This window comes from Panulirus ornatus, chromosome 36 (assembly GCF_036320965.1).
Source record: "Panulirus ornatus isolate Po-2019 chromosome 36, ASM3632096v1, whole genome shotgun sequence".
Taxonomy (NCBI): Eukaryota; Metazoa; Arthropoda; class Malacostraca; order Decapoda; family Palinuridae; genus Panulirus; species Panulirus ornatus.
In genome coordinates this window covers 12,948,992-12,975,409 of record NC_092259.1, presented here as the reverse complement: position 1 = coordinate 12,975,409, position 26,418 = coordinate 12,948,992, and the positions used below count along the sequence as shown (strand labels likewise).

The 26,418-nt window shown below is 48.1% G+C and overlaps 2 protein-coding genes across 8 annotated transcripts in view; one reads left to right on the top strand and one right to left on the bottom strand.

Annotated features, from left to right (window-relative positions):
- The window catches only part of LOC139760366 (probable glutamate receptor), a 183,599-nt gene that overhangs the window by 98,347 nt on the left and 58,834 nt on the right, over positions 1 to 26,418 (bottom strand). For all 7 annotated transcript variants that reach the window (XM_071683442.1, XM_071683444.1, XM_071683445.1 and 4 more), the window contains one exon: positions 2,940 to 2,990. In XM_071683442.1, coding sequence (XP_071539543.1) covers positions 2,940 to 2,990 — 51 coding nt within the window. The remainder of the gene's footprint in view (positions 1 to 2,939; positions 2,991 to 26,418) is intronic.
- The window catches only part of LOC139760367 (uncharacterized), a 50,536-nt gene continuing 37,616 nt past the window's right edge, over positions 13,499 to 26,418 (top strand). Inside the window, exon 1 of the mRNA XM_071683451.1 lies at positions 13,499 to 14,960. Coding sequence (XP_071539552.1) covers positions 13,860 to 14,960 — 1,101 coding nt within the window. The 5' untranslated portion in view covers positions 13,499 to 13,859. The remainder of the gene's footprint in view (positions 14,961 to 26,418) is intronic.

Here is a 26,418-nt window from a genome sequence, read left to right as displayed (position 1 = left end):
AAAATCCTTGACATTTGAGGCACAACATATAGGCTGTAAAAAGCGGTCCCAATCATTTAAAAACGATTGCACCAGTGGACGTCCGATGGCTAACACAGCCTAATTATCCACCCACAAAAAGAAAGAAGCTGGATCAACAATTTTCCTCACCTGCTGAATAAACTCACCGACCAGACGCATGCACGATACAGGTAAAGCTCCGAGAATCCGGACCTGGAATATCACTCAAATATATGTGACCTTATCTACAGTCAGTGAGAGAGAGAGAGAGAGAGAGAGAGAGAGAGAGAGAGAGAGAGAGAGAGAGAGAGAGAGAGAGAGAGAGAGATGTGGATGTTGAGTGACAATGCTTGAAGTGAGGTTAGTACTGGCCTCCCGCCGCAAAGACAGACTTTCGCTACGCAGAAAGCCGCATGTGCACCGTGATCACCCCCACGACCAGAGGCCATCATCCTACCACAAGGCTGACGGCAGGTCTGGGTCTACGCCACGGAGAGAGAGAGATCACGGACCAGGCAGCGGATCTGTGCCTCCCGCCACCTCCACAGCCAGTGGAGCACAGAGCGCACAACAGGGATTCTCCGGAGCCACCGGACCCCAAAGCTTCGTCAGTGTACAGCCATCAAAAGAACGGTGGGTGGTGAGTGCCATTCACACCTCTCCCTCTCCACGTCCTCTATTGTCACTGGTTCTGCACTATCCATCCTTTGAACGGCAAGGCCCTCCCCGGCCATGATGGCCAGGCCTTTGACCTAATCCTCGAGGTCCAGGTCAAATCCCAGGCCTTCGTGAACACCAAGTAAGGAAAAAACATATAGATAGATAGACAAACAGATAGATAGATAGTGGCATGAGAGCTGGAACCCGTGTTTTGTGTTGACGAGATGACACATACCCTCAGTCCGCCACACCATCACAACTCGCTAATCTGGTACCGGCAGTGGGCCAAAACTATGGACCTGTTTGCCATTGAGCCAGACTCGAGGCACTGCCGCTCTCGCAGCAACATATGTGCTTACTGTCAGCGATAATAAGCACACCTGTTCCCGGGCCAGTAACGATCATCAAGGGCGTCTCCATCCAAGTGGTTGCCGTAATCATCACTTCCATCAAGCCAGGCAACACCAAATAAATCACTGAGATGGCAGCCTATACACATCCCCCCAGACGAAGGCCTCGATCGAGGGCTTCCATCACAGGGGCAATATAGTCCATACAGTGCTCTATATACCGGCTCTCCGGCCTCCACGTCCGGGTTAAAAATGGAGCACATCATCTTCCATGAGCGGAGGTACGGACTATACAATGTGGGCCATACAACTCCCGGACGATAAAAGTCTCGCCCTCTATTTTCCAGCTGTGAATATCAAGCCAACCAAACCGTCCCCCGTTTTCACCATAAAGAAAAAGGAAAGAATCAACTGACCATCGTTTATCATGAATGGTTTACCATTACTAGACAACAATCTGTCACATCTATTACCCGAATTTCGCCACTCTATGCACCTCCAACCATTTCTGGCCAACCACTGCTCACCCACTGCCCACCACCGCCGCCACCGCACCATTAGCGCCTTGCCTCCTGCCTTACAATGGGGCTTCCAACAACGGGTGTTGTGACCAGGAGCCACAAATAACAATCATCCAATGCGTGACGGAAGGATTTTTTTTTTTCAGCGTAGGAAGCCCTTGCAAATTAGGCCCCCGGGGCCTGCTACGTTGCTGGCTTTCACTCGACACAAATGCCAGCTCACTTGCAAAGATCAAGCACGTTTCCTTCCCCAACCCCCCCTCGAGCACGACAGTACGACCCTCGAGCACGACGGTGCGACACTTGAGCACGACGGTACGACCCTCGAGCACGACGGTACGACCCCTGAGCACGGCAATAGGACTCTTGGGTATGATGGTCTAGCCTTTTGACCTGAACCTTCGGGGTCAACTCAATGGTTAGGCCAGGTCTTCAGGTCAGCCATCATACCCAAGGGTCGTACCGTCATGCTGAAGTGTCGTACCATCGTGCCCAAGGGCCGCTGCAGGTGTTAAAGGCTTTAGACCATTAGGTGACAGAATTACAACTGGTATATAGCTATGACAACAACATGACAGTCTACAACAACTGGTATATAGCTATGACATAACACTACATCTGATGACAGCACAACTGCTGTACATTACATAGCATTACTTATTAAGAAGTACACTTACTTCTCACCATCACTGAAATGTATACAGAAGGACCCAGGCGTTCGATGGCCAAACACATACATATGAATAATGTATACAGTTGTATAATAAGAATTCAACTTAACATCTAGTCGTAACTGATGTTAAATCTAACAAAACAGTTGAAACTTACGAATGTTAACATATAACAATATCAAGAAATCTTACCGACTCTTATTCAGGAATAGTTTGATTACATATTTCCACGTGATTTCGGGAGAAACTTTGGCAGGCCGGAGCAGCAATCGTGGAGGCCGGGGAATTAAAAGCCCACTTTCATTGTATAATGAATAAAAAAAAAAATGCCAATTCTGTCACCAAGAATGTTGGACTGATTGTTAACTGTGAAGAGAATGTCTCTAGTTCAGCTTGGATGGCAACAATGCATCGCGCTCAAGGAGTTGCTCAACACACAACTTATTTAAATTCTCCTCATGGCGTCTGTGTACATCCATGTTTATACAGAGCATACATAATGTGTATATATATATACATACATGCTCAAACTTCTCACTTCCTATCCCAGGAGTCCCCCTTCTACCTACATGGGGCTCCTGCAGCAGCAAGGGAGTGACCGTTGACAGCCACTGAAGTACTGCCTCACTTCTCGGCTGCCACGATGCCTTCCGACACCCCGGCGGGCAGTGCCGGTCTGTGGCTGCCCTACTAACCACTGCATATCCACTACTGTCTGTCTAGCTGATGGAACTTACCTCTGACGCGTGGAAATGCATTCTTGCTTCTCCCATGGACGACCAAGCCTCCTGTGGAAAAAAAAGAAATACAGTTATCGAAGTTGTTCTTGTGAGAAAAAAAAAAATAGATATGTGTTGTTGCTCCTGTAAAAAGTATAGTTATCGTAGCTGATCCGATGAAATGATAACGTACGTTGTTGCTCCGGTAAAAAACATACTCCCATGAAAAAGGTGACACACACACACACACACACACACACACACACACACACACACACACTGCCCTATATAAATGAATTATATGACAGAATAAATCAATTCATTCAATGTTCCTTACTACAAAAGCGTTTAACCAAGGTATGTTGTTTTTTGAGATTCTTTGGGACAGGAAAGGTCAGAGGCTGTTTAAGTACACTGGTTTTAACAGTTTACTTTGCGGCGGTATGAGGACAAGGGTACGACCCTTGACCAGAAAGGTACGACCTGACCAGGTCATGAAACCCGAGGGGCCGTACCGATGAGCACATGGAATGTACAATTGTGCTCAAGGCTGACAAGGGCGTGCTTGAAGTTCGAGCTACCGTCCTCGGGGTTCATATCGTCGTGATCAAGGCTCGGACCATCCTGCCTGGTCACGTTTTGGACCACTGTGCTAAGGGGTAGGACACCCCCTGAGCTCAAAAATAGAACTACCATGTTGAGGGCTGGAACCAAGCTGCTCAAGGCTTCGACCACAGCGCCCAAGAGCTTATAACATTTAAATCAAACACAAGAATTTTGCATGACATTTAAATACACCAATTCTGCCCCCTGTTCTTTAAACAAAGACCTTGTGACGCTGCAAGTGCCTCCCTCACAGGCTGAGTCAAACACTCCAAATGCCTAAAAGACACTTCGTCATTGGTACGTTCTCAGTGCTAACATGTAAGTCATCCCATGAAGCAAGGTATAACGAAAATTATGTAAATTAAATTCTAACATATGTAAATAGGTGACATTTTCCATTAGCAAAGTAGTTAGGAAAATTCAACTTTTGTTTTCTATATCTCAGTCGAGGACATTTCGTTAAGACAGTACGATTTTCAACACGAAGTTAATTCAACCTTAAGTAGGTTAAAGCTTCATCTAAAACAGTTAAATTCACCATATACTTATATTCCTTCCTTTCCAACTGCCTGTAATAATACCATTCCAAAATTTGATCAATCTTACCACACACGGAGTCTGCCAACAAGAGAGAAATGCAAAGTATACAAAGTGGAAACGCGGCCATACTGCTCGACCCTCAACCATTTCTAAAACTGGCTTCCAACAGGCGAGACTCACTATCATTTGGCAGGTGCAGCAGGACCAAGCTTCACACAGACACGTCGGCAGGGGAAGACAAGCGACAGATACACCTCTCACTCAGGCACGCTAAGATCGATGGCATATTTTCAAGAAGTCTTGCTTCTCCCATCTGTTCTGTGTAGAGAGACGAGAGAAGAGAGAGAGAAAGAGAGAGAAAGAGAAGAGAGAGAGAGAAAGAGAAAGAGAGAGAGAAAGAGAAGAGATAGAGAGAGAGAGAGAGAGAGAGAGAGAGAGAGAGAGAGAGAGAGAGAGAGAGAGAGAGAGAGAGAGAGAGAGAGAGAGAGAGACCAGCTCCTCAGGCCTTGCGGAAGCTCCTCAGGCCAGATGGTGTAAGATCATATGTGCCTGAAGGAGGAGGGGGCTTGGCAGCTGGTGTGGGACTTAACGTGTACGTCTAACCCACAGAGGACCTCTGGAAATCAAGTTGATCCTGTATACACAAGGGAGCAACAGAGTCCACTATATGGAGGCAAGGAAACTAGGAAAAAAATTGGTTCGACTCAGATCGAAGACGCTGAGATCTCGAAAAGAAAACGTTCCTCTTTAACTATCCTTTTTAACTAGTCCGTGGTTGTCGAAGACAAGCTTGGCCAAGAAAGCGACCAGCTTGCAATTTCAGCCCCTCAACTCTGGTTATCCAGCGCGGGAATCCGCGTTATTGGACAATGTCTGAACTCCAAAGAACTGGAGACTGACCTGGTCTCAGGCTGTCCTGGTCTCAAGCTTAAACAGTCCGGGGGAAAAATTAGAACAAAAAAAAACTCCTTTAAATAGCCAGGAGGGGCAGCAAATGTCAAAGGGGGAATGCGGCAAGGACAACGATGTGGTGTTCAAGTTGGGGCAACAATGACCAGCTCGGGGGTGGGGTGGGGTGAGTCCTAACTTGTGATGCCCAACTCTCGACCAGCTCCATCAAGACCTCTCACCAGCCCGCCAGAGAACATGGAGGGAAGAGAGAGAGAGAGAGAGAGAGAGAGAGAGAGAGAGAGAGAGAGAGAGAGAGAGAGAGAGAGAGAGAGTTATCCTATGACCCATGATCACATTACAACCAGATCCACATCATATAAGGAGCTCTTCCCACAGCAGACTGTGAGACCCGCCCTGAATCACGACACTGGTGAGCGACACAAAAACTTGCGTCCATCAGGAAGTACACAACTGTTTACAACAAAACCCGAATATAAAATAACATTAATGCTTCGTGAAGACACGTACAAAACGTATCCACACAGGAAACTCTCAAGTAATAAAACTTAATGGAACAATTTACAGGAAGAGCGAATCACGAGGCGACAAGCCAATATGTATACACGCACGTACAGCTCTTAAAGATGGGCACCTATGTTGCCCCAGCCGGCTGGACAGAAGGAACACTTCCGGACGCAGCCCACAGGAGTCATCCTAGGATAGGACCCACACATCCTAGAATAGGACCCACATATCCTAGGATAGGACCCACATATCCTAGGATAGGAGCCCACACATCCTAGGACTGGACCCATGCCAAGCGTTTACACCACCCAGTGCAGAGGGAACCCATTAGAACGCAGGCCATGAGCTCTTGTCTAAATTCATCCTGGGACAGTTCGTCTCCAGACACTCCGCCCCAGGATAGTCCGTCCCCAGACACTCCGTCCAGGCCAGTCCGTCCCATCCCACGACCCTCTACCAAGGAGGTCTACACGCCTCCTCCACTTACAAAAAAATAATAATCTTTGTCATTAGTGAGAGTTCTCGATGTGGGGGGAAGTTGGAGGCCAACAAGCTACCCCCCAGTCAGAGGGAGAGTGAGGGAGCAGGAGGAGGAGGAGAGTGAGGGAGCAGGAGGAGGAGAGTGAGAGGGCAGGAGGGGGAGGAGAGTGAGGGAGCAGGAGGGGGAGGAGAGTGAGGGAGCAGGAGGGGGAGGAGAGTGAGGGAGCAGGAGGGGGAGGAGAAGTGAGGGAGCAGGAGGGGGAGGAGAGTGAGGGAGCAGGAGGGGGAGGAGAGTGAGGGAGCAGGAGGGGGAGGAGAGTGAGGGAGCAGGAGGGGGAGGAGAGTGAGGGAGCAGGAGGAGGAGGAGAGTGAGGGAGCAGGAGGGTGAGGGTATCACTTCTGAAGGCACCATTGAGAGGCATGATGTCACTTTTTACTGCTCAGGAAGAGAGACAGCGGCGCTGGGTGTAGTCTGACGCCGGCCGATCCTCAACACCGTGGGAGACCAACAGGCATACCCGGGTGGTTGTGCTACAACCTGTGTGTGTGTGTGTCCCTCAACCACGGAGAACATGAGAATTTGCTCGACTGACGCACGACGTGTGTGTACCGGTATAACCCCTCCACCCCCCACCTGAGAGGACTACCTTGCTGCAGGGAAAGCTAGCCACACACACACACACACACACACACACACACACACACACACACACCTGCACAAGGCAAACGAGCAGACACGGTGAAACGCCAGCAAGTGAAGGCAAGTCAGACTTGGGCATCTGAACAGGAACTGAGATCAAACTCGTACCCTGACACCAACGTCCACCCACCTGGACCCGAGCACCACCACCTGCAGGTCACTGTCTCAAGGACCCGAACACCACCACCTGCAGGTCACTGTCTCAAGGACCTGAGCAGCACCACCTGCAGGTCACTGTCTCAAGGACCCGAGCACCACCACCTGCAGGTCACTGTCTCAAGGACCTGAGCAGCACCATCTGCAGGTCACTGTCTCAAGGACCCGAACGACACCACCTGCAGGTCACTGTCTCAAGGATCCGAACACCACCACCTGCAGGACACTCTCTCAAGGACCTACGATGTGATCACCAGCTGACGAGGATGGAGAACAGAAGACAGTGAGGAGGAAGCAGACGAGTGGTGGATGAAGCACCACTGCCAGTAATGAGAGAGTGGAACACGATGAAGTAAGGAACAGGTCATGGAAAAGAATGTAAAAAAAAATTCTAAATATGAAAAGATTGTCAGTCAGAAGAGAAAGTCTAAGGCATGGGCAGCTAACCAGTAGTGGAAAACAACATAAATAATCACAAATATTCATCCACACACACACACACACACACACACACACATGCCCAAAAGCAAATACAAAATCACCCGAAAATATCGTTCAAAAATAGGCAGCGACATGAAAAAAAACCTCACTTGTCACCACCCGAGTACCAGACCAACGGCTGAGGCCGACAAGCAAATGGACAAATGCATGAATTACAAAAACAAATTCATTGTAATAAAAAACACGGCCATGAGACGTCTAAACTCACTCACAATAGGTTTTTTATTTCTCTCGTCTAGCACAAATACCACATACCTGTACTGTACCACAAAAAACAGGCTATGATGAACGACTGGATTAGATATTGATTTAGACACAGTTCATATAACGGAGCCTCGTGTCTACCCCATAATACATTTCGCAAGGGACATATACTAGATGAGATACGAGTGATTGGCCAATCTATATTATTCAGTATGTGATTGGCCAACATATTATTCAGTATGTGATTGGCCGATCAATGTTATTTCATACAAGTGATTGGCTAATCAACATTATTCTCCACACACGTTCATCAACAGCAGAGATTAGCCACGCACCAATCAGGATTAGCTATCCACGGAAACACAGTGATGGTAATGAGCGCGATTCTTGATCACTAGATATCTATAAAGTGAGTGTCTAAGTTATATTCCAGTCCAGCTGTGTCTTGATGGCGATCTCACTGCCGGTTTCAAGTTAGCACGTCGGGTTTCTAGTTGTCTCAAATAACTAGCGGGTTTCTTGCTACTAATTCTAGCTACAGGGTTTAAAATTAGTTGATTCCAGTTAATGGGTTCTTTAACGACGAGTTTCCCTCAGAAATTTCTAAATTCCATTTCGATACCTTTCTGGTTAGATCATTCTTATACATACTATTCTAGGTATGCAGTTTCTAGACGGCTTGTTTCTCGTGGGTGAAGCTGCAGAATAGCCGCTGATACCAGGCAAAATATCACATCAACCATGTATCGAGGGTCTATCAGTAAGGCCGATCCCAACCTAACCTGGATATGTAGATAGATGCAAATAGACAGATAGATAGAGATGGAAATGTAGAAAATTTTGATAAGCTGCCTGTGTGTGTCTGAGAGAGAGAGAGAGAGAGAGAGAGAGAGAGAGAGAGAGAGAGAGAGAGAGAGAGAGAGAGAGAGAGAGAGAGAGAGAGAATCAGGAAGCACCTCAGTAAAAGCAAAAATAGTACAACCTTGTATTTAAAACAACAAACACATAATCATAACAGATCACCTGCTCGCTGACAACCCGCCCTCCATAATTTTTCCCCCCCACCTCCCCTCCTACCCTCTCTCGTCCCGGCAGACATTAATCTCCGTCGACAAACGCTGTAGGACCAGCCTGGAGAAGACGTAAACAAACATGTGGCTGTTGTTGTGGTGGTTCATGCGAGGACGAGGCGCCACTCCCCAGGAGGCGCCGAGTGCAGGGGGAGACACACAATGCGTGCCGAATGCACATCCCAGGGGAACGCACGAGTGTATATCTCTTGATCTCCCGAGCACGAAGGCGGTACGGCTCTTAAACGCGACGGTGCAACGACGGCACGACCTGGATGGGGTTACGTCGTCATACTGATGGGGTTAAGTCGTCATACTGATGGGCTCAAGTCGTCATACTGAAGGGGTTAAGTCGTCATACTGATGGGCTCAAGTCGTCATACTGAAGGGGGTTAAGTCGTCATACTGATGAAGTTAAGTCGTCATACTGAAGGGGTTAAGAATGGTGACCTTTCCGAGGCTCAGCTGACCCTGGCAGATAATGACTCACGCTGGACGGATTACTGACGTCTGCCACATGACAAATTTCTTCAATAAGATCTAACAATATACGTACGACTCGCTAAGCTGTGACTGGCCGCGACGCATGAGGGAGGATAGAATTTCAGTCCCGGAGACCATGTTTTAAAGTCAACACGTCGTGATGAATTGGTTTAGATCTGACTGAGTCCATGAGTCATTCTCGTGTAATATCTTCGATGACTTACGACCTCCAGGATGTGCGTGACCCTGACACTTGACACTTCACCTTTCATTTCAGATAAGTTTCACGAACTGGGAAAACGAAGATTTCATCACTGATTCTAAGTGTCATCATATGTGAATCATATGGGGGACTTTATTGCAGCAAAGACTGGTCTGATTATCTTTTTATCTATCTAATATATATATATACATATACTTAATGGGGCGTTACCGGACTCCACCTGCTTTGTGGCTGTGCCTGTGGTTACACCTGCGAGATTTTACCACTATCAACAGACGGAATGGAATACTGTAACGTCGCATGGTTCAGGAACCTCACACTAACACATGGGTCCACCAGTTCCCTGCTACACTTCCAGCATCAACACCTCAAGCGTTCGCATGATTACTAAGTTAACCAAGAGTCCATCGGACGGATGGAAGGAGGGACACAAAACCGGGACCTACATAGTCTCATTACACCTCACAACTCACTGTAACATGTGAAAATTATTTCAATGTTGATCTCCCATACACACACACACACACACACACACTTCATCCTTATGCACGAAGGCAATTCTGACAATGACAAGGCTGCAGACTGCTTCTCTCACGATCCCCCCTTAAATATGATTTTCCCTAGACATGCCAGGCATATTATCAATTCCAAGGTCCCCTTCACAGGTTGATCCTTCTGACTCGTCTCCCACTACCAGACTGGCAGAGTCTTCTCATCCTTTACCCAATCTTCGTCACTTCTGCTCGACGTGATTTCGATCCCGTATCTGTCTGACCTCTGCTGGATTTGGGTCGCTTTGCAACCCTGCTTGCACTGCCCGACGCTGCTTACTTCAGTCACTGGCAACAACAACAGCAAACATGACGATGATTCACTTCCTTTAGGAGAGTCATTTACATAGATTAGAAAGAGCAGTTCCAACACCTGGCCCTATGGAACCCCCGCCAGTTACTTTCTCCCAGCTTGAAAAGGCACCTGACATGCTCTCTCTCTCTCTCTCTCTCTCTCTCTCTCTCTCTCTCTCTCTCTCTCTCTCTCTCTCTCTCTCTCTCTCCTCTCTCTCTGCTATGTAACTAAAACCAGTTCAGAAATCCTCCCTCAGTTCTATAAAGTAGATCCACTTCACTTATCGATCACACTGACCATGTCCAGTAGTGGAGGCCTTTCGGCAGCCCCACGTACCCAAGTCTCCGTTCCGAGCAACTTCGTACCCCGTCGTAGAGGTGATATCCCAGAAATATACACTGCACGAACGACCTTTCTGAATCAGAGATGCCCCTCACTTCCACATTCCTAACCAACCAGAAAGCACCAACATCCGCTCTCCGGTTGTCTCCAAGGGCTTCCACATTACCCATGTGAGCCACACAGGTCTCTGGTTCACGACTCTCTCTCCCTATCGCCTTTGCTAGAGAGAGGCGCTACATTACCGCGAGTTTATTCCGTCTGTCCGCCACCCTCTTCACGTGAACTTTACGATGATATCTCTAGCGAACTGTCTAAAGGTTGGACACACTCTGTGAGCACAAAATGTGAGATGCCGTCTGACATGGGTTCCGCGCGTGTCCACCTCCTTCTAGAACCTTTCTATTACGTCCTGAACTTTCATGTCGGTGTATTCCATGGGCCCGCTTCCAACCCAGCTCGGCTTCATTACTATAGAGTAATGAGACACTAATATTTCCCATTCAACTCTTCCCATATATATATCTTTCTGTCATTCATCATGCCTCATGAGTCCTTCTGCCACTGGTTCATTTAATCGGGTGTCCGTGATGTGTGTGTGTGTGTGTGTGTGTGTGTGTGTGTGTGTGTGCGTGTGTGTTTTCTACGTGTGCCTATAAATATAAACGTGTGTGTATGTGTTGGTATTCAGGTTTTACCTTGACGTATTTCCACATTTGCCTGAATCGAGAACGTACCCAAGGTACTGTTCTCTGGTCCCCCCGAATTTCCGAACTTCCAAGCACCGTAAGGCGAACCCCAGCGGCTCCCGGCGCCCCCTATGCACAAGAGGGCTGGAATGACGCTTCCGTCAAGTGGCGCTCTGTGGCGACGCTCTCCATTATGGGACACATTACAGATCCCAAGAACTCAAATCACAATCCCACTATCACCGATGATGGGTTTTTGGAGGCGAGGAAAAACCATGCGCATCACGCGAGCGTCAGATTCGCGCTAAAACAGACACACTTCTTACTCGAGTCCCCCCCATAACGAGTGGAACTTGTTCCTACCGTTTCTGGCGTCCACCAGGAACGCCAGGAACATGTTTCTCTCGGGCTGGCGGACCCCCAGGAACAAAGAAATCTTTCAACACGAAGCTGACGTTCTCGTGATGGTTTTTCCTTCACCTCCAGAGACCCACCATCGCGGATAATAAAATCCTGACTGAGTCCTTGGGATCTTTTATGTTCTTATTATGTAGATCAGTTACGGAGCGCCACCTGACGAAAGCATTCTCCCTAGGTGCCACGGACAGATGGGAGAAGGTGTTTGAAAGATACCAAAGTCACAGAGAGCAGAGACCAGTTCCTGTGGCATCTTTTCGAAATGAACAAGTGAGCATGTGTGTGTGTGTGTGTGTGTGTGTGTGTGTGTGTGTGTGTGTGTGTGTGTGTGTGTGTGTGTGTGTGTGTGTCTGCCTATTTGTACCGTACGGGCAAGGAGTTCTACACTTGGAGGGCCCCCATCTCTTGAATTTTCTCTACTATCATACATCTTTTTTAAACTCCTGTATGCTGCCCACATCCACAACCTCAAAACATATTCCATTCATTCTTTATCATTATACGAAAAAAAAAGGACTTAATAGAAAAACCCTTTCTAACAAGTTTCTTGGTTATCTTCAAGCAAGAGCCTCCGATTATTCTGCTTGTATCTTTCAAAGAACTGTCTATTATGTTCTTCATCAAGATGGTTTCAAAACAGAAGACGTGATCAGGTCACCCCTCATTCTTTTCACTTCCAAATCTTGACAAATGTAAGGCTTCTGGCCTTTCCTTGTAACTCAGCTTTCTTAATTCTGTTGACAAACTTTGTTGCCCTCCTCTGGACCTTGTCTATTTGTTCTTTGTGCTTCTTTAGGTGCGGTGACCAAACCTGAGGTGCACGTTTTGCTTCCAGCCTTGTAAATGATGTAAACAGCTTTTTCAGTACCTCCTTATCCAAGTGCTTGGCTAATGTTCTAATATTTGCTTGTGCGTCTGTGTGTTTGCATATATACATATATAGATGCTACCGGAACCCGCCTGCGTGAGGTTACACCACGAGTGCAAAGTATCCTCTGACGAGGCTGTGCCACTGGGAGAACAGTGTTGTCAAAGAACTTCTCATTCCATGAAAGTCCACAATTCCCTGCTACTGGTATAAGCGCAGCCTTGGGTTCCAGAAGCCTCTGGAAACAGACCCTGGGCCACATCATGGCTCTGTCTCAGAAGGAGGTCCTGGGGTAATTTTAATATATATATATATATATATATATATATATATATATATATATATATATTCCTATGAGTCCACGGGGAAAATGAAACACGAAAAGTTCCCAAGTGCACTTTCGTGTAATAATCACTGTTATATTTCTCTCTTGTGTCTCCCCTGATGATGTGATTATTACACGAAAGTGCACTTGGGAACTTTTCGTGTTTCATTTTCCCCCAAGTGGACTCATAGGAATATCTTGATCACGCGCAAAATTGTGATCCTTTCCAATATATATATATATATATATATATATATATATATATATATATATATATATATATATATATATATATATATATATATATATATATATATGGGTGTGTGTATGGTATGAGGTGGCTTATGTGTTGTGAGGAAACTGGTGTGTGTTGTAATAGGGGTTATGAGTAGGGTTGTGAGTTATACGGATGGTTGTGGTTGTTGCGGATGGCCCGCTGCCTGGCCCACAAGTACCGCTAGCTCACCCCTGCCAGCAACACCTGTTGTGCCGCGCCAACCTACGCTGCCAGACGCACGAACCAAAACCTAAATGTCAATTCCTTGATCTTTTTTTTTATCTTACTACTCACTTTCAGGAATCACACAATACAGGACACACCCGTAGGCTACCGGGAGAGTACGGATCATCGAGTATTTCTGAGTTATTATTGAAGAACTAAGGAGGTTACGGAGTCTCTACTTTCAGCGTGGAACACGAAGCGTTTGGTCGACTTTCAGTCGTGTTCCTCAGAAGACGTCGGGAAGCCGGCCCCGTCGAAGGACGTGTCGCAAAAAGTGTCTTCACATTTGTGGTGCCAAGTGCCATAACAGAGTGGATGCGGTGCCGAGGGTCGGGTCTGTGCAGCATGTGCAGGTGAAGCTGTGGGAGCATTATCGATCGTTTAACAAGTGCAATATTAGTGCAAACAGATTGGGATATTTGAGGGCCGCGGTGCCACAAACACACACACACGTCAACGTCCCCGACTTCTCGTGCGTGCAGAGCGGTGTCTGTGAACGGTCAGCCAGGACAGGTGCCATATGTGTGAAGTAGCGAGGCCAAGCAAGGACGCTGAGTGAGGGGTTGCTCAGCCATGCCCTCACGGGAGTGCATCCAGTACCAGGTCGGCGGCGCAGTGCTCGGGCTAACCTCACGATCGCTCTCTCTGCCAACTCTCCATCACCCGAAGACAAACTCATCTCGCCGTCTGCAGCCACCCACAGATACCTCAACCATGGGTACCTTAGCAGCACCCATTCGCTACCCTGCAGCCCCGCGAGAGCAGCTTAGGTGTCTACCTGAAGTGGTCCATCCCCTGATGGAGCCAGGCAACACGCAGCTGTCCAAGCATCGCCCCAAGTCCACAGTGTCTTATTGCGACGAAGGGGATTGGCAGAGGAGCACATCGCCGGCCCCTTCAACACACAGCGGCCACTCCTCGCCCTCAGAAGTTGGCGACTCTGGGGTCTGCTCCGAGCACGACACTCCGCCGCCTATTTCCCGACATCCAACCCGCCCACGCCCCTTGCGGCACCACACCTCCTCAGACTCCGACAGCGAGAGCAATGTCTCCAGTGACTCCATGCAAGAATCATTCCGTGGGGCCACCAAGTACCAGTGGTCATCGTCGTCGAGGGCCTCCAGCCGACGCTCTTCACGATCCTCGCTCGCTCCTACCGTAAGCAAAGCCCCTTTGCCCGAGTGTCTCCTCACCGAGATCCGGGAAAAATGGCAGGAACTACAGGAGCGTCGACGGCATAATCAGCAGGGTCGTGTTGAGGCCCCTGAGCGTGGGCACCAGGGTAGGTCGGGCGGGTACCATCAGTGGTCAGCAGGACGGCACGCGCAGCGCCACTCCTGCCCAACAAGTCCCTCTCTCTCGCGCTGTTCCTCAACCTTCCCCTCCTCATTGTCACTGTTCGAGGAGGAGCTAGACTCGTCCCGGTCATCCCCAGTGTACCTTGAAGGCTGGCGCCCCATGGGGATCCAGATGGGCCAGAGTCAATGTGACGACACCCGTTCCCTGTACGAGTGCCGAGATGAGGCGGCCGGACAGGGATTTGCCGGAATCAGGGACATTTTTGCTCCCCAGCAGCAGTCCACCATCAAGAGTTACAAGGGCACCGTCCGGGGCGTCAAGAACCGCGTTCGGGCAGGCATCGCCACTTTCACCTCCGATCAAAGAATTACCAAGGTAAGTCCACTAACGCCCTGGGCAGTGACTGGCCCAACTTTCCCAAAGGTTTCCCCTGGTATGGTATGAAGGTACCTACTACATCGAGAACCCCGATCATGTCCATACAAGGAACGAGTAAAAACCAGTATTAACCTCACACAGGACACTTTCCCAGAAGTTCCCTTGGTATGATGTCATATAAAGCAACTAACACAACGAAGGGCCAGTCACGTCCACGCAAGGCACCTGTACAGACAGGTTTTACTCTCACCTTTGTAATAACCCTCAGGTTCAGATACAATCCCCTAACACTCCTACAAAGTCCATGAGACACAATTTCAACAGGATTTTTCAAAACTCACACCAGAGGATCAGATCTCCTAGAGAAGCCTTCAGTCTCAAAAAAGAATTCCTTCTACTCTCACAGGATCCATCATATGAACTCACTGGACCCATACGACTCACACAAAAACCCATCATCATACAGAGAATCCATCACAAAACTCACATACGACCCACCATCTACCACAGGACTCACACATGACCCATGGTCACACTCACACAGAATCCATCATAAGACTCACACAGACTCTATCATAAGACACACACATGACCCATCACACACACACACAATCCACCATGAGTCATGCAAGATCTCACATCACAGAGTCGTCATCAGCCAGGCACAGAACCCATCATCAGACCCACACATGGTCCATCAGCCTCACACAGGACTTGACCCTCATACATGATGCCTCATTCTGGTCTAAAGAATTTCGTAAAAGACGGATCCCCACCTGATGGTGTCCTTGCACCACCAGTCACGTTCCTAGGAGTTTCAACACGACATCCCATCACTCTCACAACGCCTCATACTAAATTCCCTTCACTCTCACATCATGCCCACACTCGCACCTTCCCTCCCGGCTACACTCATTACATCCTACACTCCTGTTGTACCACCTTATTTCAACAGAAGACCTCCTCCGCTTACACAACATCCCCTGGCAACACCCTCACTTTCATGTAAACCTCCTGACAGCATCCCCTTCACTCTCACAACCCATAACAATGCCCCCTTCAATTCCACAGCGTTTCTTTACGACACTCTTCACAGAACCATCACCATCACAAATCTCCTCATAACATCCCCTTCACTTTCAACATATCCCTGACACCATCCTCACTCAAACCCCCTGGCACCATCCTCACTCAAACCCCCTGACACCATCCTCACTCAAACCCCCTGGCACCATCCTCACTCAAACCCCCTGGCACCACCCAAACTTTCAAAACAACCCCCTAACAACACCCTCACTTTCACAACATCCCCTTACAACACCCCTTCACTTTTACACATTATCTTTACAAATTTCCTCCACTTTCACAGCATATCCTCACAACAATCCTTCTCATCATACCCTAACAATACTATCCTCACTTTCACTAAATCCCTGACAACACCCTTTCACTTTCATTTCTCCCAACAACGCCTCCTTCACATCTTCAAGCCCCTCTAATGGCACCACTTCACTTTTACAACACCACACTCTCACACCACCCTTTTCCTCTGAGAACATCCTCATTTTCAGGACAATCACACTCAAAACAACGCATCACTCTCACAACACCCCCTATCACTTTCACGATGATAACCCTCCCTACACGTTACACAGATGGCATACAATTCCAGTCATATGTTTGTATCTAAAGAAAAGAAATCTCAATATCTATAGAACATCACCACCATTTCCCATGATCATCAGTAAACAAAGCCATATGATTAATCTGAGAGCTGCAAATTGACTTAGGGGTTCCAACGGGTACCCAAAAGGTTTGAGATGATTAATCAAAGGGTTTTAGGTGATTATCCTGATGGCGTCTGAATGAGAGTTCTGAAAGATTTAGGTGATTAATGGAAGCAAGAGTGAGTGATTACTCACAAAGACTTCCGATGATTACTCGTATGGGTTCATGTAATTATTCGCAAGGCTCGGATGATTACTCATAAGCATTCAGATGATAACTCATAAGGCTTATATGATTGGTGGATCAGATGGCGGGGCGTGTTTAGGGTGGATCAGATGGTAGGGTGTGTTGTGGGTGGATGAGATGGCGATGCATGCTGTGGGTGTGTCAGCAGGAGGTGGGGCGTGCTGTGGGTGTGTCAGCAGGTGGTGGGGGGCGTGCTGTGGGTGTGTCAGCAGGTGGTGGGGGGCGTGCTGAGTGACTGACCCAGGCACTGTGAGTCAGGAGGTAAGTGAAAGCATCACCAGAGCGGCCCTTGTGCCCGCCCCAGTGTGCTTTGATATCCTAACATGATGCACAAAGGATCAAGGAGACCAAAGGAAAAAAAAATATTCACACCGAAACAATTTCCTTGTTTCCCTGGACGCTATTGGAGAAGCCTTCCTTTGTTCCCTGACGCTGAAGGAGAGGACTTCCCTGTTTCCCCGGACGCCTAAGGAGAGTATTTCCTTGTGTCCCTGGAGGCAACAGGACACCATTGTCTTCTTCTCCCTACTGCAGGAGACTCCTGCAGGGCAAGTGTCCGTCCTCCTGGGGACGAGATGCCTGGCGTCACTAAGGGGTACGGCCAGCTCCGCCAGGTCCCTGGCTTGCTGCCGTCCCCTCCATGTCTTCCGACGTTCTGGTCGCTGGTCTCTAATGCCTTTTCAGGCGGATGAAAAAAACAGAAAAAGAGAAGAGTCTTTTTCCCCACCGTGAGCGACGTCGGTGAGTCTGTGATCTGCAGGGAGAGTCACTTCTCTCCCTCCAATCTATTGTTGCGCTGGATCGCTCCACCGTAAAATGACGCCTGTGTCTCACCCCCCCTGAAAAACTAGCCCGGGTAATGGCACGTTGAGGAGATCCATACGTAGGAAAAAAAAATATATTTTTTTTTTCTTTCTTTTACATCGAATTAGATGAAGTAGAGATACGATTTGGGAACGAGTGAGTTAAAGGATGCCAGCAGGTCCGTCGGTCGCGTCCGGGGAGGGAGGGAGCGAGGGATTAGGAAATCCCCGATCAGCCGGAGTGACGACTGTAGGAACACACACACACACACACACACACAATGAGGACGTCCTTCACGAGTCCGATGCTGACGTCTCTTGTTCCCCCCCTCCACCCTCTCCCGAGTGTCCCAGTTTCTCCAGGCTCTGCTTGCACTCGCTTTTTAAAGGCAGTGTTTAAGGCAAACACGCCAGGTAAACTAGTTCAGTGTACCTTTCTAAATTCTAGAGGCATGAGGTTCTCTCTCTACTCCCGTGTGCTCTTAATGTTGTTTACTCCTATGCATGCATGTAAACACACACACACACACACATAAAGCCTAAGCAAGGCACCCATTTATCGACCAGGCCCCAAGGGAATGATGAACAGCTTGAGTCGGCTGTGGACCTACTGCGGATTCGACCGACCCCGTCAATAATGTCTCTTTTTTTATGGCAATTAGATCCTCACGTTACCGGTCCAGTGTACGTACGTACGTGTGTGTGTGTGTGTGTGTGTGTTTGGGAGAACTTACAAGTGAACTGTTCTGGAAAACTATTTCCAAGGCTAATGGAGCAAAAAAGAAAAAAAAAAAACTTTTTGCTTGCATGCCTCTCTCTCTCTCTCTCCCCCAGCACATTACATTAGCCTTACCGGCTGAACACCGACGACGCACTGGGAGGCCGTTGTTGAGGGCAGCCGCACCCAGAGCGTGAGGGGCTCCTCGCCTACAGAGAAGGCCAGGCAAGCCACAAGACGAGAGAGAAGGAGCAAACATCCGCGTGAGAGAGAGAGAGAGAGAGAGAGAGAGAGAGAGAGAGAGAGAGAGAGAGAGAGAGAGAGAGAGAGAGAGAGAGATACACGCATGAGAAAGATCCGTACCACCTCCTGAATGATAAGGGAACCAGATGAGACACATGGGGGAACCGCTCGTTCGAGAAAGCGTGGCCATCTTTCTCACACTGGCCGCGTTCCCTCACGTGTGACACCAGCAAACCACACTGCTGCCCGGGCCACCGTAACGCCGACGTTACGCGGGCCACCGTAACGCCGACGTCCTACGGGCGGTGCCATAAAGCCTGCTCCGCCTGGATCGCCGGAGCACCCGCATTACCAGGGCCATGGTGATGCCCGCATTACACGAGCCGCCGTCACGCCAGCCGTACATGGGTGACCTCAACGCCAGCGATAGCCGGGTCACCACGTGCGATGATTGTCGCCCGGCTCAACACGTACACGTGGACGTGTTACCTGGGTGCTCGTGTTACATGACGGTGTTACCTGGACAAGCTATAGGTGTGCCAGCCGGCACGTAGGCCCCGTGACCTTGCCTGCTTGCAAGAAAAGGTCAGGAGAAAGGTCACCTGGGCGTCTCACAGGTTCACCACCACAGCTGGAGGGGTGGAGGGTAAGCAGCGGTAACCCCCCCCCCCCCCCAGGTGGGGATCAAGGTCGACCTGACATGATGGTCACGTGACGATGAGGTCATCTGCTACGGGAACAGATCGTGGTGATGAGGATGATAATAAACGTAATTACAGTAATGATAATTATTATCATTATTATTCTTATACACGATTTATTCGATTAAATGCAGCCGAAGGCTGAAAATACGAAGAGAAAATACACACGATAAGAACACTGGGGCTAGATGGTACGAGAGTGAGAGTCAGAGAGTGCTGAAAGTTCCTGCTGATGTTCACGGAGGTTGGGATGGGGCTTTTCTTGTCGCCTGTCTGTACGAGCTGGGATGGGTCCGATGAGGTTGCGGGTGCCGAACTGCAGCCTAGGGAACGAGGGATCTCGGGTAGTGGGAGGTGACGGCAGCGGGTATGGTGCTGCAGCTTCATCCTCGAGCTGTGTGTGGAATATGGTCTACGGGGATGGTTGGATGGGGGCAGTGCGCTGAGCGCCTCTTTGATCAAATGTGGTTTGAACCTAACACGACGATAACACACGACTACGTTTCTTTACCTTGATTATTCACGCCTCCAAGAATACCCAAGTCTCCTGCAAAACTGCCCACGCCTCCTCCAAGACTTCTCGTCACACCGAGACAACCCACGCCTCCCTGACCAATGAGATCGTCCATGTTCTGGGTAGGCGTGGGGGGCGGGCGGGCGGCCAGAGTGGCCAGCCACGGCCGGCGGGCGTGGGGACCGTTCTAGCCACGGTCTGGGGTCAAAGCGCCGGGTTACATGTACGTCTAAGGGGAACCCTGGGTAGCCTCCCCGTGCGGCCTTGGATCTGTCTGACCCAACCTGAACATGGTGGCAACAAGCACCAAGGTGCAGCCCCTGAACACGGCGGTGAGACCCCTTGGGCATGAGAGCCTGGCCTCTGACCTGACCCCTCCCTGGTCAGGTCACATCAGATTCCAGGCCCGTCGTAGCCCCGAAAAGGTCGTACCGTCGTACTCAAGGGTAGTACCGTCGTGCTGAAGGATAGTACCACCATACTCAAGGGTCGTACCGTCGTACTCAAGGATAGTACCGTCGTACTCAAGGGTCGTAACGCCGTGCTCGCCGTACCGTCGTGGTCAAGGGCATTAACGGGCTACGTCGAAAGTGGAGAGATGAAGCATCACTATTCCGGCCATAAGCCGTGACAACACCATCCAAGTTGGGAACCCTGGCCACATCAAGATGGCCACACTTGCCGAACTAGAACGAGCCAGTTGACAAACGTAACGAACAGTGTCTACCAGATGAACCCAAAGGTGAACTAGTTTGCATTTATTTTCCTTTATGTTACTGGGGATTTTATGCTGAACTTTAAGTCTGGACTTCGTAAAAACTCACCAGACGTCCACGATCTGGGTCAGGCCTCAACCTGAAGTAGATCTTACCCGGTTATATCTGGCAACCCTGTCCTCTTATTTCGTGTATCTCATTAATTACATTTATCTATTTACCTTACAATACCACGGCATGTCTGGCATTATGCCATCCCAGGGTGGGCATGACTGGCGTGCTACCGCTGTGTTGTGTGGGTGACAGGATGCCTGGCAAAAGGTAAATTAGTAATTAGTTTGAGGAGCGGGACTGGCCACAGGCTCCTGAAGGTAAGGTAACAGTCCTCGAGCACGATCCGGCGCGAACCTCGAAAGCTACGTCAGAAACGGGTTGCAAAAGCTAAGCCAGCCATGGTCTTCATAAAGCTAAGTCTCCTACAGGTTGCAAAAGCTAAGCCCGCCATCGTCTTCATAAAGCTAAGTCTCCCACGGGTTGCAAAAGCTAAGCCCATCGTCTTCATAAAGCTAAGTCTCCCACGGGTTGCAAAAGCTAAGCCAGCCATGGTCTTCATAAAGCTAAGTCTCCCACGGGTTGCAAAAGCTAAGCCAGTTGTGGATTCCAAAAGCTAAGTCACCCACGGACTCCATGTGGGTACCGAAAGCTAAAGCCGTCACGTGGCCGTTCCTAAAGCTACCTCAGCTCACGTCGCCAAGCAAAAGACACACAAACAAATAACACATCGCAACGATATGCAGATGAGCTGTACAAAGTGTCCAGCGAGATTCGCCTTAATAAACCAAGTTGATGTCTGAGATAAGGCCAATGGGCCTTACATCATCATATCAAGTTCTATAACTTAAAGAAAACAAGACTCGTAAGATGACTTCACTATATTCTGTACTATACACATTACACTCAACATTATTATGTATGTCACAGTAATGATCTGTAAAGCCGTGCTCTAGGCTCGCACAGTCGTGCTCAAGGGTCATAAAAATAATGTTCGAGAGTCGTTCCGTCGTGTTCAAAGATCGTTCCGTCGAGCTTAGCGGTCGCTCCGTTGTACCCAAGTATCGTGCTGCCATGATTCATGCGGCACCATACGTTGTTGTGACACTCAGCTGATGATGCTAATGTTTGCCTGGCGCACCAGGAGACCTAGCGATGCTACCTGTCACCTTCCTAATGTGGACATCCACCTGTCACCTTCCTCGACTGTACACACCCCTGTCACCTTCCTCAACTGTACACTCCCCTGTCACCTTCCTCAACTGTACACTCCCCTGTCACCTTCCTCGACTGTACACACCCCTGTCACCTTCCTCAACTGTACACTCCCCTGTCACCTTCCTCGACTGTACACTCCCCTGTCACCTTCCTCAACTGTACACTCCCCTGTTACCTTCCTCGACTGTACAGTCACCTGTCATCTTCCTCAACTGTACACTCCCCTGTCACCTTCCTCAACTGTACAGTCACCTGTCATCTTCCTCAACTGTACACTCATCTGCTCACCTGTCACTTCCTCAACCGGACAGCTGTCAACTTCCTCACCTGAACATTCACCAACTTCCAGTTCCCCCCCCCCCATCCCCCCCCGCTGGGCATTTCTCTCAAGTATAATTCATTAATTCACCCGTTCCGCACTGTTCAGCTGTCTGGCCTCCTGACGTCACACCACCTCCACACCCGCACATGAAGACAACGAGAGCCTCCCTCGCTACGCAAGACTTCACCTAACTGGTCACGAAGCTTCTGACACTGCCACCTAAAAATCCTCCTTCCAGGCCTTTTAACAAATCTTGCATCGTCCGGACTCTCTCTCTCTCTCTCTCTCTCTCTCTCTCTCTCTCTCTCTCTCTCTCTCTCTCTCTCTCTCTCTCTCTCACGAAACCCAAAAACACAAAACACAATACATACATATAAACATTCATAAGCACATCCTAACATAGTATATATATATATATATATATATATATATATATATATATATATATATATATATATATATATATATATATATATATGTGTGTGTGTGTGTGTGTGTGTGTGTGTGTGTGTGTGTATAAACCAGATATACACTCTCTCTCTCCCTTTACGACACAACAGGAAATACCGCTGGGGAAGCATGACTCCCAGATCTTGAGGGCTTCACTGATAATATCTGGGCTTTGCCGTTACCCAGCCTCCTGCTTGCCCAACCACTACCAGGAAACATTAGCCCCTCAGCAAGACGGAACGACCCTAGGGCACGAAGGCAGGGCCCCTTGAGTACGACGGTCCGTACCCTTTAAGCACGTCGGTTGGACCCTTGAGTACGACGGTTCGATCCTTGGGCACATCGGCCAGACTCTGGAGTACGACGAGTCGGTGCGAGCATTCTTAAGAATAATGACATAACCCCTGAGTAAGACGATCCGAACCCATAGGCAATTGGCCGGACTCTTGGCTACGAAGGTGCGAGCCTTAAGCACGATGACACGACCCCTGAGCAGGAAAGCACAACGAGTATGCCACCTTTAGATACTCCTCACAGGTCCTACTGTCATGTTCATGAAATACACGTATCAAACAGTTCAGTGAAGACTTCTTTCTTGCCCAATTAATAAACCTGACTCGTAATTTCCTTATCAGAGCAAAGTTTTTTATTAGGAAAGAAAAAATCTTAATTTCTTTTGCTATAACGATCAATAAAAAGAATAAAATCATGGCCAAACAATTTCTTGTCTTGCACGAACTTGAGACAAGTGGTGAGATTACTCATCTACTGTTCACAAAGGAGACCTCCGTCCACAGAAGGTGTCTATCTAAGATCGAGAAGGTCGGGGGTGTTAATTATAAATGTCTTGTGGAAACAGGAAGCGAGTCTCCAGACGTGTATGACAACTGATTGCCCTTGGTCAATCGCCTTGAAAACACACACAAAACGGTTTGCGAATGGCTGCTTTGTGCGTTACCGAAAACAGTGGAAGAAACGAGAGAGAAAAATAATAATGGCATAAAGTGATGAACAAAAAAGACAAAAGCACGAGAGGAGAATAACGGATCGGCGCCTGCCTGTTGGCCGACGTGGGCGGCTTAGCCTTAGCCAAGACACAGGAACCGTGGTACCGAATAATGGCAGCAGCCGGTTCTCTTGCCCACCTCCCTCTCCGCGCACCCGTTAGCCATGCTTGCCTCCTCATTACGCGACCAACTAAGGAAATGACTGGTTTTAAGCCACTGAGACGGACGAGAAGACCCACGAGCACGACGGAACAAGCTTTGAGTACATCGATGTGACCCTTCAACACGATGGCTGGAACTCTGAAAACGACGGTGCAACTCTGACTGACTCGCCTTTGGTCTGACCCACGCCCAAAGGTCGCAGCTTCATGCTCACCGTTCGTTACCCTCGTGACCAACAGACTTACCACAATTCTGATACATTTTCACGTGGTGAACTGTGTCTGAGGGGAGTTGGTTTGGCTGGCAAGGAGGGATGTACGTGAAACGCCAACCATACAGCTAAATCGCTTGCTTCAGTAAAGTTCAAACTAGTTTTAATAACGATTCACTTATATACTACTAAACAGCTGCTACGTACTAATACAATAACAAGATATTAATCTATGTACTGAAACTTCATAATTTAGTAATATACAAAGTTCAACGTTTAATTCAATGAATATAACAGGATTTTACACTGCTTGAATACTATGAATATTAAGATTGCAGCAATTCGGAGCGCATGACAAGCTAAGAAAAAAAAAAGGCAACACGACAATATTATGTTATGAAACTAACCGCCGGAAGCTTGTTTACACGAGTCAGCTGATCTCAAGAATGTCACGGGAAGCCTCCTTACATTATACTTCCAGCAAGGATCCGTTGCCTTAGCGGTACCACAGATAAAGTTCCAACAGTTCTGTGACGAGTACTGATGGGTAACTGACAACGCTGTGTGGACAATGGGCAACAGGTTGCAACTAAGTAAACAGAAAGCCATAACAAACACTCCGGTGAAGATACTTGGGTAGCAAACAGTGAAAGAATAGAGTACTTCGGCATTCTCAATCTTTCAATTCTTTCACAGTAAATGTGTTACGTGGCAACACACATACGCCTTACATTTTTTAATTTCACGACACTTTCTCACTGTGGCAACGACCTGCATGTAGCATGATGGCTACCTGTAGACCACCAACCACACACATTCACTCTATCCCACGATAATCATATACGGGTAACTGATACTCTATACCTATTGCTCATCCTGATACTCCTACATTCTGCCTCATCCAGTTACTCTTCCTTAATATGATACTCCTCCATTGTGCCTTATCTTATGATACACACATTATCATCTTAACTGATTCTACTACAGACTGCGTTTTCCAGACAATCCTACATATGCCTTCCCCTAATACTCCCACTTACTCCTTGATCCTGATAAGGCCTACAACTGATACTGCCCTTGAACATCCTGTCTGCTTGAGGCTCAGGCTTCTTGCTTTATACCGTATTTACTTTCTCATAATGGTATCATTTGATCCTTCCTCATCTTGGTAACTACTGGCTCATATTAGTACTTCCTCCCTAATATCATCACTCCCTATTGCATAATACTGATGCTCCTTGCTTGTAATTGCTCAAACTTGCTGTTAACGGACTAGATTCCTTTTACGTATGTTCCTGTAGTTATTTGTATATGTATACTGCACCAACACATCCTAATATTCATATTCTACAAATCCCTTTACCTGTATCTGTGTAATATCTTGTTCTTGAACACTTCGTCTCACACAAATGCATTCCAAGTGCTCCCTTTCAGTATGAATCAGTCTTGCGTATCGGGGCGAGAAAATTCTCTCAACACGCATATTGATGCAAATGACTTGCATGCGCAGTGGAAAATCCATACGTCAGTCGGGGAGAAGCCGGCAGACCGGTACTGGCCAAAGGGAGCTGGCTGCTGGGGCATGAGTGCGGCGGGGGCGGCTGGCAAGGTTTGCACGGGAGTTTTCCGCAGAGGCCGATTAGATGATGCCTCATCTTTTGTTGTACAGATGTGGGTGTGTGGATAAAAGCCATCTATTTCTCACAGTAAACATTATTCGCTCCTAAAATAAACATAACACAAATAGCATAAATCAGAATGAATTATACGAAGTATTTTCAAGCTCCGTAGAGACAAACTGAACCTTGCTATGTTGCATGAACCCCAAAAGTGAAACGAGAGATCCATCAAATCCCGCGGTGTGAAACCTTGTGACGTTTGTAAGTGCCAAAGTCACGAACACTACCCGAACTCCTATGATACTATGAAAACATCTGCTGCGATAGATGGACTTTTTTTTTCTACAACCGGTTTATTTTATTTTTTTTTACCTTGACTCCAATCGCGGGAGTCATACGCCTATAAGTTATGAGCTATTAAAGTAGTTATAATTTATCAACGGCTCGTTTTTTACGCATCCTTCATGACATACTCTGGTTACGATCACTAAAAGTTAAAAACAAACCCCAACAGTCTGCCGGAGCAAATTCCTGACTGGTATAATGCAACAGTCGGAGCACTTGGCTGTTACTAGCCAAATGCCAGGCCACTAGGTTATGAACTCGCCCGAGGGATTCGGCTATTAGGGTTACACTGGCCTGAGGGCATATAAACGCGACTAAGGGATTAAGCTATTAGGGTATACACTCGTCTGAGGATTTAGACCAATAGGGTAAACACAATCCGATCGCTAGGTTAGAGATGT